A 16,021-nucleotide genomic window follows, 5' to 3' on the forward strand; every position below is an offset into this window, starting at 1 on the left:
TTCTTCTAGGGTGTAGTTTCCCATTGTGTTTAGAACGAAATGTTGTGTTTATACCTGTAGTTTCTTCTTATCCATCTTATTAGAATTAGGATTTCATGTAACCAGCTGCCCACTGAAAGCTTACACTAGAAACCCCTGACGGAGGTGTGTGCGTTATCACCACCACAGGGGCATAGTCTTCTCACTGTCCTAGACATAGAGCTTCTCTGTGCTCCCTTTCCTCCTCCGTGGTCCAGTTAACACACAGCTTCTTCCTGTGCTGTAGCTGAGTGAATGTTACATGAATTAAGCACCACCTTACCTTTTTGTGTTTGCCTTCTTTGACTCAGACTAACGATTCTGAGCATTCCTTTAACCTGTAGCCTGGATCAGTAGTTGGTTCTTTATCATTGCTGAGAGATAAACATCCCAGCATACGGCTTTGCCACATTTTGCTGATGGACATTTACGTTGTTTGAAGTTATTACTATTATGACATTACTATAACTAGATTTACTACAGATATTTTCATAAGTCATTGTGTAGTTATGTGCTTTTATTTCTCTTTGGAGAGGAATGGCTGAATTTTATGGCAAGTGTATACCTTAATTTGTAAGAATTTCCCATTTTCTTATATGTTTGTTTCATTTTATATTTCTGCCAACCACAGTGTGAGAATTCTGACTGCTCTGTGTTCATGTCAGATTATTATCAGTCTTTTTTAGTTCCTGTATGGGAGTAGTGCCTCACTTTTCGTTTCTCTGAAGAACCATGCTAACTTGTCATGAATTTATGTTGTTACTCTGCCTTCTGTGGTAAAGGGGATGCTTGGCGCTAACCTTTTAAACTAACAGTCAACTGAGGTGCAGTCTCTGCAACCCAACAGTCCTCATGTTGTGGTGACCCCTCAAGCATAAAAGTATTTCAGGGTCCCTGTAGAGTCATACTGAGTTGAAGATATGCTATAGTGATGTCCTGCATCTCTCAGCATTTCTGATGCATTCGCCTTTGCTAGGCCCGGGTAGAAAAGCACAGCCAGGATATTGACACTGATGCAGTTCATCAGTTTTTCACACATCTTCCCAGTTTCTCGTATCATTCCTGTTTGTATGACTAGCTCTGTCTTGTCATACATGTAGTTTATATGTTTGAAGTACCAAGCAAAGGGCCTCCTGTGTCCATCCCATATCCTGTTGTTTACCCCCAGCAATCTCTAATGTGTCTACTCTCTAGCTTTGTTACTGTAAGATGTGGCCTTACAGGACTGTAATTCACATTCAGCGTACTTCTCATAACAGCAAGGGCAAGCCACATGTGGTCAGCAAGTTGTACCTGTCGAAAACATGTTTTTCCATGTGGAGGCATGTAGACAAATAACAATAGCCAGTTGTGATGAATTCTCTGAAGTAACTCACTCCTTATCTGCTACACTGGGGAGGGGCATGAAAACATAATCCAAGAATAATTTTGTGTTTTTGAAGAAACTGAGGTCACAAGACTGTTGTCTTGTTTTCTTGGAGTTTTCTCACAAGTACTCAGGATTCTCCTCACACGACTCCATTCTAGATGATATTCTGATGATATTCTGGGTCCCAGTACACAGCCCTGTTGGCTTGGTCAGTTTATGTCTTACCTCTTAGATTTTACTATTAGCATCCAGGAAAAACCAGGCCATTTCATCAGCATGCTGCTTTAGAAATAGCCTCATTTAAATAGCCAGTGTTTTGCCCTCCCTTTACCCTTCCTCTCATCTGACTTCTCCCTCCCCTTCCTCCCTTCCCTTCCCTTTTTCTTTTTCCTTTCTTCTCACTCCCCATCCTTTGCCGTGGATTCTCCCTATGTAAGTCAGGCTGGTCTTAAACCCAGGCTCAGGTGATTCTCCAGCCTCAGCCTCCTAAGTAGCTGGACTACAGATGTGCACCACAGCTTCTCACCGGCCATGTCTACTTTCTTGAAGATGTCTACTTTCCTGAACACAGTTCACCAAAGGTCTCTGCTGCTGCTTCTAACAAGAACCACCTTTCCTCTGTCTTTGATAACATGACCCTCCTTTCTGACTGAGACCTCACAGACTCATCTTTAACATGTGCGCTTCTCTCTGCTCCCTTTTCTAATGTGTGTTTTAGAACTCTTAAGTCCTTTCCCTAGAACCTACTTGCAAAAGCAATTTTAGTAGTGTCACTCTGCTTCTGGGTGCTTATATCTGTGTTAGCTTGTCAGGCTTGTCATAACACCCAGACTAGAAGTCCTAAACACAGAGTTCCATCACACAGCTCTGGTTGCAGCCCAAGGACAGAGCATTGGTGGGCTAGTTCTCCTGAGTGTCATGAACTCTTTATCTAGCAATGTGTCTTCAAAAATTATTTCATTGTATTTAATGAAAAGTGATGAGAGATTATGAATTAAGTATTTTCTTTGGTGGGACAAGTGCACATTTGTGAATTTCCCCAGAGAAGATTAGAAGGCTGGTCATGAGCAACAAACACTGATCAGATAGCCCTTCCCCTTTTCAGCTCTACCAAGTAAAGGTACAGACAGCTTTAGATTGCCTTAAGGCTGTTTAAAACAGCAGAGAGCCTTGAGAGAGAGAGACGTCTCTTCTGGTGTGCTTGCTGTACAGGGTAGCCACGCTGTCTTGGTGGTTTCTGCCCGGGAATGATATCACCTCTCCTGGTGTCTGCTGCAGGGCTTAGTCGCTGCAGCCCACTGCCTTTCTTCTCAGGAGTTTTTTCTGGACCCTGTGCTCTCCTCTTACAGCAGATGTTAAAATGATTTTAGTCTCAGCATGTTCCTACTTACTTGTGCAGTAGGAGGTAGGAAGTTGGGATGATGTGAATGACACACAACTTAGGCAAGGCTCTTGTATACTACAGTCTGAAAATGCTTTAAGGTTTTGTTTTTGGTTTTTTTTTTTTTTTTTTTTTTTTTTTTTGATGTAATATTTTCGAGCTGACTTTCTGATTATGTCAAAGAAAATTTGAGGTAACAGACTCTGATTGCCATGTTCTCGTTGACATTTCCTCAGCAAATGTAAGGCTGAAGGGCCTTTGTGCCGCTCTGGGCTTTATGACAACATGCTGCATAGACTTTGTAAGATAACAGAAAAAACTAACCCTTTGATTATCCGAGTGCAGCTACTTACTGGTGTCCCATTGTACTGTTTCTACTTCTCATAAAAATGATGAATTTTAATAGCTATCTTTTGCAAAAAGTGCAAGTGTAGAGTTATGATTTCTTTTTTTGTACTAGGAATGAGGACCTGAAGCAGATGCTGGAGAGCAACAAGGATTCTGCCAAACTCGATGCTATGAAGCGGATTGTTGGGGTAGGTCAGACATCCAAGTGCTGTGAGGATTGTTGGGGTAGGTCAGATGTCTAAGTTCTGTAACTTTTGGAAGCTGAGTAGGCAGTGATTATATCTACTCTGTATGCCAAGTGGGTAAACAACATTAATTTGTTTATTCTAATTAATTTAGATTACCTGTTTGAAGTGTTAAGAAGGCAGTAACGTAAGAAGAAACTTGTTCTAATTTTAACTTTTATACCTCTGATAGCAAGATATTTCTTCTATGAGATAGAACCAATACAAAATAAGGCAATAGTATAACCCTATTTTTACTTGAAGGTACTTGAGGGTTTTTGTTTGTGACCTTACTGCCTACAGTTGTGAGCACACAGTGCCATGCATGAGAGCTGAAATCCTGTCTTCTCTTCTCATATCAGTCTAAATCCCTTTATAGAACAAAGCCCCAGGTGTTACTAGGTTGTTTAAAGTGAGGCAGTGGGAAGGGGTCGATCTGAAAGGGTTTCTTGGTTCTTGCTTTCATTTGAGTGATGGATATCACTTGGCAATGTCAGCAAGATGCTAATGAATCTATTTTCTATATTTTACTTATAAATATTATGCTTTATACTTAATAGCATTGTGTGAACAAGAATTTCAGTTTTCATAATTTAAAGAACTCTAGCTCCCCAACACTTTCAGATTCTGCTTATAATAGTAGATTGAGTAGTTTCGTCTGTTGAAATTCCGCCTGCCAGCCTTGAGTCTACAAATAACTACATAAATTCTCAGTGTTCTCATAAATCTTCAACACTTACCAGTCATTTCAGTTTTTTCAAATCAGACTGATTGGTCATTATATCTATTTTTCAGTTTAGCTTCAGCAGCAAAAAGTGTTGTTGCATCCTTTTTTCCTGTGATATTTTCCAAAATGAATAACTGGAAGAAGGACTTGGTCTCCAAAGAAGAAACTTTAGCAAATGAAATGAAAAGTATTGCCAGTGAGACTCATCATTAGGATTGGTAGATACTGTGGCAGTAGCTCCTGTGGAAATGGACACTGTTTTCAAGAATTAAGTTTCTAGCTGGAGGGACTTAGAAAAAGTATTTACTTAAGCAAATAAGGGGGTTTGGTTAAGAGAGCAAAGTTGACTGAAGAAGTAGTGGTATTAAAAAAAAAAAAAGAAAAGCAGCACTTCCTATTAATTAAAGGATTTCTAAGAGGTAATTGACATTACAGGTACAAAAGTTAAAATATTGGAAACCAATCAAAACTTAGAAAGGTTAAAACTGTTTACTAAGGAAGAGAAAAGATGTTGAGCCTGAGTTAAACTATGTAGCCCTGTCTGTCCTGGAACTTGCTATATGGAACAGGGTAGTCTTGAACTCACAGAAATTTACCTCATTCTGCCTTCCAATTACTGGTATTAAATGCATGTGCCACCATACCTGGCTATTTCAATTTCTTTCTTTTTTTTTTTTTTTTTTTTTTTTTTTTGTGGTACCGGGAACTGAATGTCGTTGTTTGAGTATACTAAGCAAATTCTTCACCACTGAACAATATATTCATCTTTTTTCTTTTTTTCCTTTTTTTTTTTTTTTTTTGAGGTGGAGTCTTGCTGTGTACTTAGTTGTAGAACTAAGTACCTGGAACTTAGTATGTAGGCCAGGTTGACCTCAAATTTTCCTGCCTCTGCTTACCATGTTCTGGGATGACAGGTGTGCGCCACCACACCTGGCTTACATAAATGTATTATAAAAGAATCAAAGTATGGCTGTATGTACTTCCTTGATAGACTATCTCTTTATCAAGGTTTGGGTAAAAATAAATTTGGAGTTTATCTTAAAGCGATTGGTAATTATTGCTCTTATAAAAGTGATATAATTATTATTTATTATACAAATATTTATGTACACTTCCTAATTTAAAAACTCACTAAAGCCACAGTAATCAAAATGGTGGTGTGCTGAAATAGACATAAAGAGCAGTAGAGCACTGTGATGAACCCGGATGCAAACAGTTAGATATATGGCCAGCTGCATTTTGATGAAGGCTTGCGACCATTCAGTGGAAAAGGAGAGGTTTTACAAGAAAGTGGAGTTGGATTCCTGCCTCAGTCATACACAAAACAAATCAGAGCGTAGAAGAACTTTGACCCTGGACTGATGGTTGTTGAGCAGCGTTTTTCAGAAGTCCCTGGTTTGAAATAACTGTGTGTTGTGAATAGACAAAGAGTGATGTATTCACAGGGTGGACTGTTAGTAGGAGGGATGAGGTTCTCGCACACACTGCAGCAGGGCTCCTAGGTGACGCACATTTTGTGTGATTCTATACATACACATATGAGACAGATGCAGGGACAGAAGCAGAAGGTGGTTGCTGAGGCAATGAAAGGGAAATGGGGTGGGATGCTTTGGGTGTGTGAGTGTGGGGGTCAGAGGTCAGCCTTGGCCTTTTAAGGCTGCCAGACTAGCTAGCCTGTAGCTTCTGGGAGTCTCCTGTCTCCCTGGAGGAGTGCGGGGATTACAGGTGCCTCTGCTGGCTTCTGGCTCTCGTGTGGGTTCTGGGACTAAGTGCAGGCCTCACAGTTGCACATGAGGGCTTTTTTCCTGCTCAGCCATGACCCAGCACTTAGTTCTATAAGTATGGATGGTCTCTGTTTCCTGCTCAATGTATTTGCCCATAGCTTGCTCTTTTCTTTTTCTTAGAAATCACGTCTTACTGTTTAGATGTTTGGTTTATTTTCAGAAACATTTTATTTGGGAAGAGGATGTGAGTGGAATTCTGAGTCCTTTCTGTGTGAAAATAGATCATTTAGTAGAATTATTGAATTGCAATGTTCTTTTTTCTTCTGAAATTATATATATATATATATATATATATATATATATATATATATATATATATTTCTTTTTTCTTCTCAGTTTGTTTGACTTTATATTCAGGAGCAAAAATATGATGCTAAACTGACTGCTTTTCCCCTCCTCTTTTTGAGAACTTATTTTATCTGTCTGGAAGAGTCACTATTTTGAAGAAAATTAAATTTAATAAGATTCGGTTTGTGTTTGCTTTGGTGTAGTATTGATGAATTAGTTTTTTAAATTTTCTGCCTTGTATGATGGGGAGTTGAGTTCTGTTGCTTTCTTTCCCTTTAGCTCCCGGCTCTGTCAACATACCTGGGTTGATACAGTTTTTTTTCTTTTATCTGACTTTCATGTCATTCTCATGTCACTTGTCAAATTGATAATGGCTCTCCTTTCCCATCTAACTTTTGGTTATATATCTGGCAAATACTTTGAGCTGGCATTGTAATTTTTTCATATCTTATGTTTTCCCATTATCTTTTCAAAGTTGGTAATGATAATTTTTTCTGAAGGATTTCTTCCCTATTTCAAAAGTACTTTTCCATCCAAAATGCGATTTTGTCTCAAATCTTATTAAAACATAAACTTAGACATGTTTTCATCCACTTTTGTAAAAGAATGTCATTCCTTCTCCAGCAAGCTTTGTTCTTTGGAACTCTGGGATGCTTATATGTGCCTCATTTTTTACCTTGTTAGGTCTTATTTATGTATTGGGTTCTTTCAAGGGAACTACATTTGTCCAGAATGTCCTTTTGGGATTGGTTTTTTACAAACTTTCTACACTATTTTTTTTAAAAAGATTTATTAATTTATATACATGAGCGCCTGCCTGCATGACAGAAGAGGACATCAGATCACATTATAGATGGTTGTGAGCCACCATGTGGTTGCTGGGAATTGAACTCAGGACCTCTGAAAGAGCAGACAGTGCTCTTAACTGCTGAGCCATCTCTCCAGCCCAACAAATTTTCTACACTATTAACTAGTATGTTTAGGCTCAGATGCTACTAGACAAAGTGTTTGCAGAGCAAAGTGGAAGGACCAGTTAGCCAGAGCTCTGCATCCTTTGCCTCTGTAATTGATACATACATTTTATTAAGTATACCAACATCCTTTTTTTTTTTTTTTTTTTTTTTTTAAGTCGGGAATAGGTAGAATAGTTTGCTTTGGTATGTGTAGGTGTTAGAAAAAGCAATATGAGAGCCAAGATCTATTATGATCAGGTGGCAACTTATTCTGTGGAGGGGTGTTGTCCTGTACCTGCTATTCCTTAGATTGTTACTAATGAGCAGAAAGTTATTTTCTAAAATATCATTAATAAATCCCTATGCAGAAATTATTCATTTTTCATGGTGTGGATGGAATATAGGTGATTAAAAATATTCTAGATTCACTCAGTAGCAAAATGGAGATGACAAAGAACTCAGAAGTTGTAGCTAGATCATTAGAGCTATATTCAGCTAAGAATAAGCCATTTACAATAACAGAATAGAAAGAAAAAATAATATGGATCCTCAGAGTCCTTTTACTTGATTTCCACCTCTACTTCCTCCTCCTTCCCACTTGCCTTTCTTTTTCTCTTTTGAGACATGGTCTCATTATGTAGTCTGGGCTAGCCTAAAACTTACTATGTAGACAGACCAGCCTTGAACTCACAGAGTTCTTCCTGTCTCTGCCTCCTTAGTGCTGGGATTAAGTCAGCATGTGGCACCATGCCCAGATTTTGTTGAATATTTCAAAAAGTCTAAGTTATTTATTATTGGAAAATTGAAAAGAAAGGAGAAATAGACTGTGGTAAAAAAAAAAAAATCATGTTTAGAGAAGCAGTGGTTAAAAACATCTCAAATTTGAAAAAAGATATAAGGAGACAATCAGGATAAAGCAAAATAAAACCATGTGTAAACATAATAGTCAAACCATTGAAAACCAAAAATACAGATTGTTGAAAATAACTGAAAAAAAATGAAAATAACTGGAAAAATTTATTCATTCATTTAAGAGAGCAGTGGATTGGAATAAACACTCACTGGTCTTCAGAAACCGTGTCCATCAGAAGAACATGCTAAAGTGCTGGGAGAAAGGAGTTGTCAATCGAGAGTTTTTACATCTAGTGAAAACACTCTTCAAGAATGAAGAACTAATATATCATCAGGCAAGGGAAGCTAGCAAGACCCGTTTTTATAAAATGTTAATAGAAAATTTTCAGGCTGAAGAGAAATGATATCAGATGGAATTTTGGGGAGCTCTTTCAATGTGGTAAATATTTTGGTATGCAAAAATAACTAATTTTTTTCTCAAGACAGTTTTTACCTGTTTCTATTTTTTGATCATGTTTTTCCTCCAACTTTTCCCAGATCCTCTTCTGTCTACCCCTACCTTATTCTCTTTAAATCCATGGAATTTAGTTTGTGTTGGTCAATTACATGGGCTCTGTCCTAGACTATGGTAGATGTTCCTGTTGTCATCATTAAAGAAAACTGTCCTTCCCTCCCTAGCATCCAGCAGCTCCTCTGCTAGGGATGAGACTTATGTGCAGGTCTCGTGCATGCTGTCAAATTTGCTGAGTTCATGTTTGCATCTGTCCTATTGTATCTGGAAAACACTTTTTCCTTGAAGCCGTCTAACTCCTCTGACTTATGCAATTTTCCCCTTTTTCCGCCTATATTCCTGAAGCTGAGTGTGGCTGTGAACAACTATAGTTCCAGCAGTCAGGAGACAGAGACCACCAGATCTCAGTGAGTTCAAGGGCAACGTAGTCTACATCTCAAACCTCAGGACAGCCAGGAAGACATAGAGAAACCCAGTCTCAGAAAACAAAATCAACCATCACCTAGTAAGGGGAGAAGAGACAGTCTTAGACATGAACTCAGTTGCCTACTCCTTGATCACTTCTCCCTCATGGGGCAACCTAGCCAGCCCACAGAGGAAGAGGATCCAGACAGTCCTGATGGGACCTGAGAGGCTAGGGTTAGATAGTAGGGGAGGAAGAGGGAAGGAGGATGGGACTAGGAAGAAATGAGGGGGGGAGGCTACAACTGGGATACAAAGTGAATAAACTGTAACAAAAACAAGCAAAACAAAACTAATAATAATTAAAAAACAAAGAAAGGAAAAAAAAATACAAAAAACAACCAACCAAAGACAGCTCTCAAACTTGGGAAATGAAATTAACTCTAACACTGGCTTACTTAATTCGACTGATTTAACCCATGCTCTCTGAAGCCACACACATCCCTGAGCCTTCTGAGGAAGGATGGGGTATAGACATTACATTTAGTGCCGAGCACTCCATGGTCTTTTATTCTCTGTGCGTTGTGGGTCTCTGTGTTAAACACCGTCTACTGCAAGAAGAAGCTTCTCTGACAAGGATTGAATGATGCAGTGATCTGTAGGTAAAGCAGTAAGTTATGGCTGTGTCCATTTAGTTTAAAAATAGTAGTACCTTTTCCTCTAGGGCTCATGGCCTCTCCAGACACAGGTCTGTGTAAGAAATTCTTAATGGACATAGATATAATATATATGACAGCTGTATCAGGAAGGCTGGTGGGAAGACAAGATTAAAAGAGTCCACACTGTCATAAATTTAATGTGCTTTAGGTGGCCTGATCAGTGTTAACTCTGAGTGTGTGTGTGTGTATATATATATATATATATATATATATACACATACACACACATATATACATACATAAACATGTCATTTATGTATCTATTTGTTCATCCCTGTTCCTCCATCTTCCTTTCTACTCTTTCACCCCTCAAGAAAAAATATGCATATATTATTATTATTTACAATTTATTCACTTTGTAACCCAGTTGTAGCCCCCTCCCTTGTCTTCTCCCATTCCTACCCTCCCTCTCTCTACCTCCCTTATCCTTCTGTCCTAGTCCACTCATAGGGGAAGTCCTCCTCCCCTACTATCTAACCCTAGCCTCTCAGGTCCCATCAGGACTGTCTGGATCCTCTTTCTCTGTGGGCTGGCTAGGTTGCCCCACGAGGGAGAAGTGATCAAGGAGTAGGCAACTGAGTTCATGTCTGAGACTGTCTCTTCTTCCCTTATTAGGAAACCCACAGGGAGACGGAGCTGTCTATTGGCTACAGCTGAGCAGGGGATCTGTGTTCTCTCTATGCATGGTTGATGCATCAGTCTCTGCAGTCCTCCGTGACCCCAGCTTTTTTGTCTTTGTTGGTCTCCTTGTGGGGCTGGCTCCTGTCTCTTCTGGGTCCTTCTATCTCCTGTTCTTTCATAAGACTTCCTGCTCTCTGTCCAAAGTTGGGCTGTGAATCTCTGCACCTATTGGGTGGAGTCTGTTAAAGAACATCTACGGTAGATTCCTATCCTATTCCCTCTCTTTTACCACTTCTGATGGCTGTCCTGATTTTTCCTCTGAATGAGAATTAAGAATCTTCCCTAGGGTCCTCCTTGTTTAGCTTCTTTAGGTCTGTAGATTTTAGTATGTTCATCCTATATTATATGGCTAATATCGAGTTACTAGTGAGTATATATGTGTGTCTTTCTGCTTCCAGGTAGCCTCACTCATGGTGCTCTTTTTTTAGTTCCATCCATTTGGCTGCAAATTTCATGATTTCCTTGTTGTTTTTTTTTAATTATTTATTTTTATTTTATGTGCATTGGTATTTTGTCTGCATGCATGTATATATGAAGGTGTCAGATCTTGGGGTTACAGACAGTTTTGAGCTGCTGGGAATTGAACCTCTGGAAGAGCCATCAGTGCCCTTAATTACTGAGCCATCTCTCCAGCCCCGATTTCCTTGTTTTTAATAGCTGAGTAGTATCTTGTAAATGTACTATAATTTCTGTATCCATCCTCCCATTGAGGGCATCTAGGTTGTTTCCAGATTTTGGCTATTATGAAAAAAGCTGCTATGAACATAGTTGAGCAGATGTCCTTGTATGGTTGAGCATCTTTTGGATATATGCCTAGGACTGTATAGCTGGGTGTTGAGGCATAAGTATTGCCAGTTTTCTGAGAAAGTGCCAGATTGATTTCCACTCCCACCAGCAATGGAGGAGTGTTCCTCTTTCTGAGGAACACTCTTTCTGAGAAAGTGCCAGATTGATTTTACACTCCCACCAGCAATGGAGGAGTGTTCCTCTTTCTCCATCATTTGAGATTTTGATTTTAACCATTCAGATGGGTGTGAGATGGAATCTCAGAGTTATTTTGAATTGTTTTTCTTGATGACTAAGGACGTTGAGCATTTCTTCAAGTGTTTTCTCCTCCATTAGATATTCCACTGTTGAGAATTCTCTCTTTAGCTCTGTATCCCATTTTTAAATTGAATTATTTGGTTTGTTGGTGTCTAATTTCTTGAGTTCTTTATATATTTAGGATATTAGTTCTCTATCAGATGTAGGGTTGGTAAAGATCTTTTCCCAGTCTGTAGGCTGTTGTTTTGTTCTGTTGACTGTGTCCTTTGCTTTACAATAGCTTTTCAATTTCATGAAGTCCCATTTTGCCCCGGCCCTCGGGGCTTCAACAGGGTTCCTAAAGTAGGAGAATGGAAGGAATGGGGGGGGGGGGGGGTAGGGACAAGAGACACAGGAATGAAAGCCAAGTCTGTTTGTCTGATCAAGGCTTCCGTTTATTAGAAATTTTTACCCAACTTATATAGGGAGAAGGCAGGAAAGGGGGAAGGTAATTAGCTGCTTCAGGAGACAGGAAGAGTGCTTTCATGGGTTAAATATTGTATCTACAAGGTACCATAAGGATGTTCTCTTAAGATATCTTACGGATGCTCTAACAAAGGATGTCCTCACAATCTATCACCCATGATTTAGGGTCTTAGGCAACTCTTTTACTAAATACCTTTAGGTCTCCACTAAATGACCTTTGCTCTCTACTTGGCTTTGGCTTCAGTAACTACCTTTGTCTCCACTAGATAGCTTTGACTCTGGCTTCCATAGATAGCCTTGGTTCACTAATTGACTTTGGCTTCCGTAGATACCTTTGTCTTCACTAGATAGCTTTGGCTTTGGCTTCCGTAGATAGCTTTGGCTCCCAGCACCATTTATTGTTGATTTTAGAGCCTGAGCTGTTGGTGTTCTGTTCCAGAAGTTGTCTCCTATGCCAATGGGATCAAGACTATTCTCCACTTTTTCTAACAGGTTTAGTGTGTCTGGTTTTATGTTGACTTCTTTGATCCACTTGGACTTTTACTTTTGTGCAGGGTGATAAGTATGGATCTATTTGCATTTTTCTTCATGAAGATGTCCAGTTAGACCAGCACCATTTGTTGAAGATGCTATCTTTTTTCCATTGTATGGTTTTAGCTTTTTTGTCAAAAATCAGGTGTCTGTAGGTGTGTGGGTTTATTTCTGGGTCTTCTATTTGATTCTATTGATCATCTGGTCTGTTTCTATGCTAGTATGATGCTGTTTTTATTACTGTTGTTTTACAGTTCAGCTTGAGATCAGGTATGGAGATACCCCCTGAAGCTCTTTTATTGTACAGGATTATTTTAGCGGTTCTCTCTCTTTTTTTTTTTCCATATGAAATTGAGAATTGTTTTTTCAAGGTATGCAAAGCATTGTGTTGGAATTTTGATGGGAATGCATTGAATCTATAGATTGCTTTTGGTAGGATGGCCATTTTTCACTATGTTAATCCTACTGATCTATGAGCAGGGGAGATCTTTCCATCTTCTGATATCTTCTTCAGTTTCTTTCTTCAGAGACTTGAAGTTTTTCTCATACAAGTCTTTCACTTGCTTAATTAGAATTATACGAAGGTACTATGCCTTTCACTCTGGTTGGCTAAAGGTTTGGCTGTCTTGTTTATTTTCTGTAAGAACCAGCTCTTGGTTTCATTGATTCTTTGAATTATTTTCTTTGTTTCTAATTTATTGATTTCCGCTCAGAGTTTTATTACTTCTAGCCCTCTACTCCTCTTGGGTGTGTCTTTTTTTTTTTTTTTTTTTTTTCCTAGTGCTTTCAGGTATGCTGTCAAGTTGCATGTATGAGATGTTTCGAATTTATTTATGAAGGCACTTAGTGCTATGAACTTTCCTGCTTTGTGTCCCATAAGTTTGGGCAAGTTTTGCCTTCAAATTCATTGACTTGTAGGAAGACTTTAATTTCTTTATTTCTTCCCTTACCCAGTTGTTGTTGAGTAGAGAGTTGTTCAGTTTCCATTTGTGTGTAGGCTTTTTGCCACTTTTGTTATTGTTGAGGTCTCATTTTAGACCCTGGTCTGATTTGATACACAGGATTATGTCAGTCTTGTATCTGTTGAGGCTTGCTTTGTGACTGACTATATGGTCAATTTTGGAAAAGGTTCGGTGAGCTGCTGAGTGTGTTTGGGGGGAAAAGTTCTGTAGACATCTGTTAGGTCCACTTGATTTAAAGACCTCAATAAGTATTATTATTTTTCTATTTAGCTTCTGTCTTTGATGATCTGCCCCTTGGTTGGATTGGGTTGTGAAGTCTCCCACTATTAATGTGTTAGGATCTATGTGTGATTTAAGCTTTCTTTTATAACTGTAGGAGCCCTTTATTTGGGGCATAGATGTTCAGGATTGTGATGTCCTCATGGTGGGTTTTTCCTTTGATGAGAATGAAGTGTCCCTTCCCATCTCTTTTGATTAATTTTGGTTAAAAGTTTATTTTATTAGATATTAGGATGGCTACTCTAGTTTGCTTCTTGGGTCTGTTTGCTTGGAAAACCTTTTTCCATACCTTTGCTCTGAGGTAGTATCTATCTTTGTTGCAGAGATATGTTTCTTGAATGCAGCAGAATGTTGTATCCTGTTTTTACAACCAGTCTGTTAGCCTGTATCTTTTTGTTGGACAGTTGAATCCAGTGATGTTGATAGATATTGATATTAGTGACCAATGGTTGTTAGTTCCTTTTATTGTGGAATTGGTGGTGATTGTGTGTTTGTGTGTTTGTTTTCTTTTGCTTTTTTGTTGTAAAATTTGTCTTTATCCTGTGTTTTCTTGGCTGTAGTTGATCTTGTTGGGTTTGAGTTTTCCTTCTAGTATTTTCTGTAGGGCTGACTTGCTGCATATATATTATTTAAATTTAGTTTTGTTTTATTTATCTATGTTGATTTAAAATTTTGCTAGGTATAGTAGTCTGGGTTGGCATCTGTGATCTCTTAGTGTCTGCATGATATCTGCCCAGGCCTTTCTGGCTTTTATAGTCTCTCTTGAGAGTCTGGTGTGATTCTGATAGGCCTGCCTTTATATGTTACCTGGCCTTTTTCCCTTGCTTCTTTGTTCTGTAGATTTAGTGTTGTGATTATTATGTGGCATGAGGGAATTCTTTTCTGGTATAGTCTATTTGGTGTTCTGTAAGCCTTTTGTATGTTTAAGGGCATGTCTTTCTTAAGTTTGGGGAAATTTTCTTATATGATTTTCTTGAAAACATTTTTCTGTACCCTGGAACCTGGAGTCTTCATTTTATTTTATTCCTATTATTCTTAGGTTTTGTTTTTTTTCATGGTGTCTTTGATTTCTTGGATGTTTTGTGTCAGGAACTTTTTCGTTTTTATGTTTTCTTTGAGAGATGTATTGATTTCTTCAATTGTATCTTCAGTGCCTGAGATTCTCTTCTCCATCTCTTGCATTCTGTTGATGATGCTTACCTCTGTGGTTCCTGATCTCTTCTAAGTTCTCTATCTCCAGGGTTTTTTCGGTTGTGTTTTCTTTATTGATTCTAATTGCATTTTCATGTATTGAACGATTTTATTAATTTCCTTCACCTGTTGATTGTGAATTCCTGTCTGTCATGATGGCCTCTATTTGTATGTTCATTTCCTGTTTATGTGCCTCGAATCACTGCATAATCACAGATTTAAGATCATTTTCCAGTGTTTTAGCTTCATTAGAATATCAGTTGTTTTTGGGGGATACTGGTGAAGCCATGATGTCCTGGCTTTTGTTGGTTGTATTCTTATGCTGGTCATCTGGTTGTTCGTAGCCTTGACCTTTTTTTTTTGTTCCTGGAGCCTATATTGCAGACTGGGTCCACCTGTCTCTGGAGTCTGGAGTAGTCTACCGGAAGATGAGAACATTCTAGGGGCTCAAGACTAGGTGCAGCTAGGGAAGGGAGGTTAACGTCTTGAGGGATGTGGCCCAGGCCTGGGGTGAGTGTCTTGAAGGGCAGAGCACAATTGCATGCATGGACGCATGAGAAGAGAGCAAGGCCTTTTTGTAGTTTCTGTTATCTAGGACTTTAATTTTTTTAAAGTCTCCCCTCTCCCTAAGACAGGGTTTCTCTGTGTAACCTTAGCTGTCCTGGACTTACTTTGTAGACTGGCTGGCATTGAAGTCACAAAGATCCACCTACCTCTGCCTCCCTGATTACAAGTGGCCGCCACCATGCCTGGCTCCTTTTTCTTTTTTTTTTTAATCTTGAAGACCAAGTTTGCTTTCAGGCATAGCGACTTTGGGGTAGGAGAGGCTGCTGCTGATAAGCAGTTAAGGAGCTGAACCTCAGTCTAGGAGTTTGACGTAGAGCTCTGGGGCACTGATTGTGGGTTGTAAATGTGGGAGTCCTAGGAGTAAAGTCTTGGGAATCTGGGGATCTGAAATGATGGTGGTACACAGACCTTCAGTGGGCAGAGGAGGAGACACACTGAGACGACTTCTGAAGAATTCTAGCCTGGGAAATAGGAGCACCTCTGAGAAAGCCAGAGTTAGCTTGTAAGGTCCCTGCACCCCTACCATGTACATGGGTTGGATGCTTTTTTTTTTGAGACAGGTTTCCTGTATGTAACCTTGGCTGTCCTGGACTCGATTTGCAGACCAGGCTGGCTTCAAACTCATAGTGATCTACCTCCCTGAGTGGGTTGTGTTCTTAATATAAGAACTTGGAAGATAGGAAGATCACAAGAACACATAGTGAAAGGGTATTTGCAGTGCAGTT

At 39.1% G+C, this 16,021-nt stretch overlaps 1 protein-coding gene across 4 annotated transcripts in view; it reads left to right on the forward strand.

Annotated features, from left to right (window-relative positions):
* The window catches only part of Ap3b1 (adaptor related protein complex 3 subunit beta 1), a 214,189-nt gene that overhangs the window by 25,573 nt on the left and 172,595 nt on the right, over positions 1 to 16,021 (forward strand). For all 4 annotated transcript variants that reach the window (XM_055598376.1, XM_055598377.1, XM_055598378.1 and 1 more), the window contains exon 2: positions 3,229 to 3,304. In XM_055598376.1, the coding sequence (XP_055454351.1) occupies positions 3,229 to 3,304 (76 nt within the window). The remainder of the gene's footprint in view (positions 1 to 3,228; positions 3,305 to 16,021) is intronic.

Source organism: Psammomys obesus, unplaced genomic scaffold (assembly GCF_907164565.1).
Source record: "Psammomys obesus unplaced genomic scaffold, mPsaObe1.curated_primary_1811, whole genome shotgun sequence".
Lineage (NCBI taxonomy): Eukaryota > Metazoa > Chordata > Mammalia > Rodentia > Muridae > Psammomys > Psammomys obesus.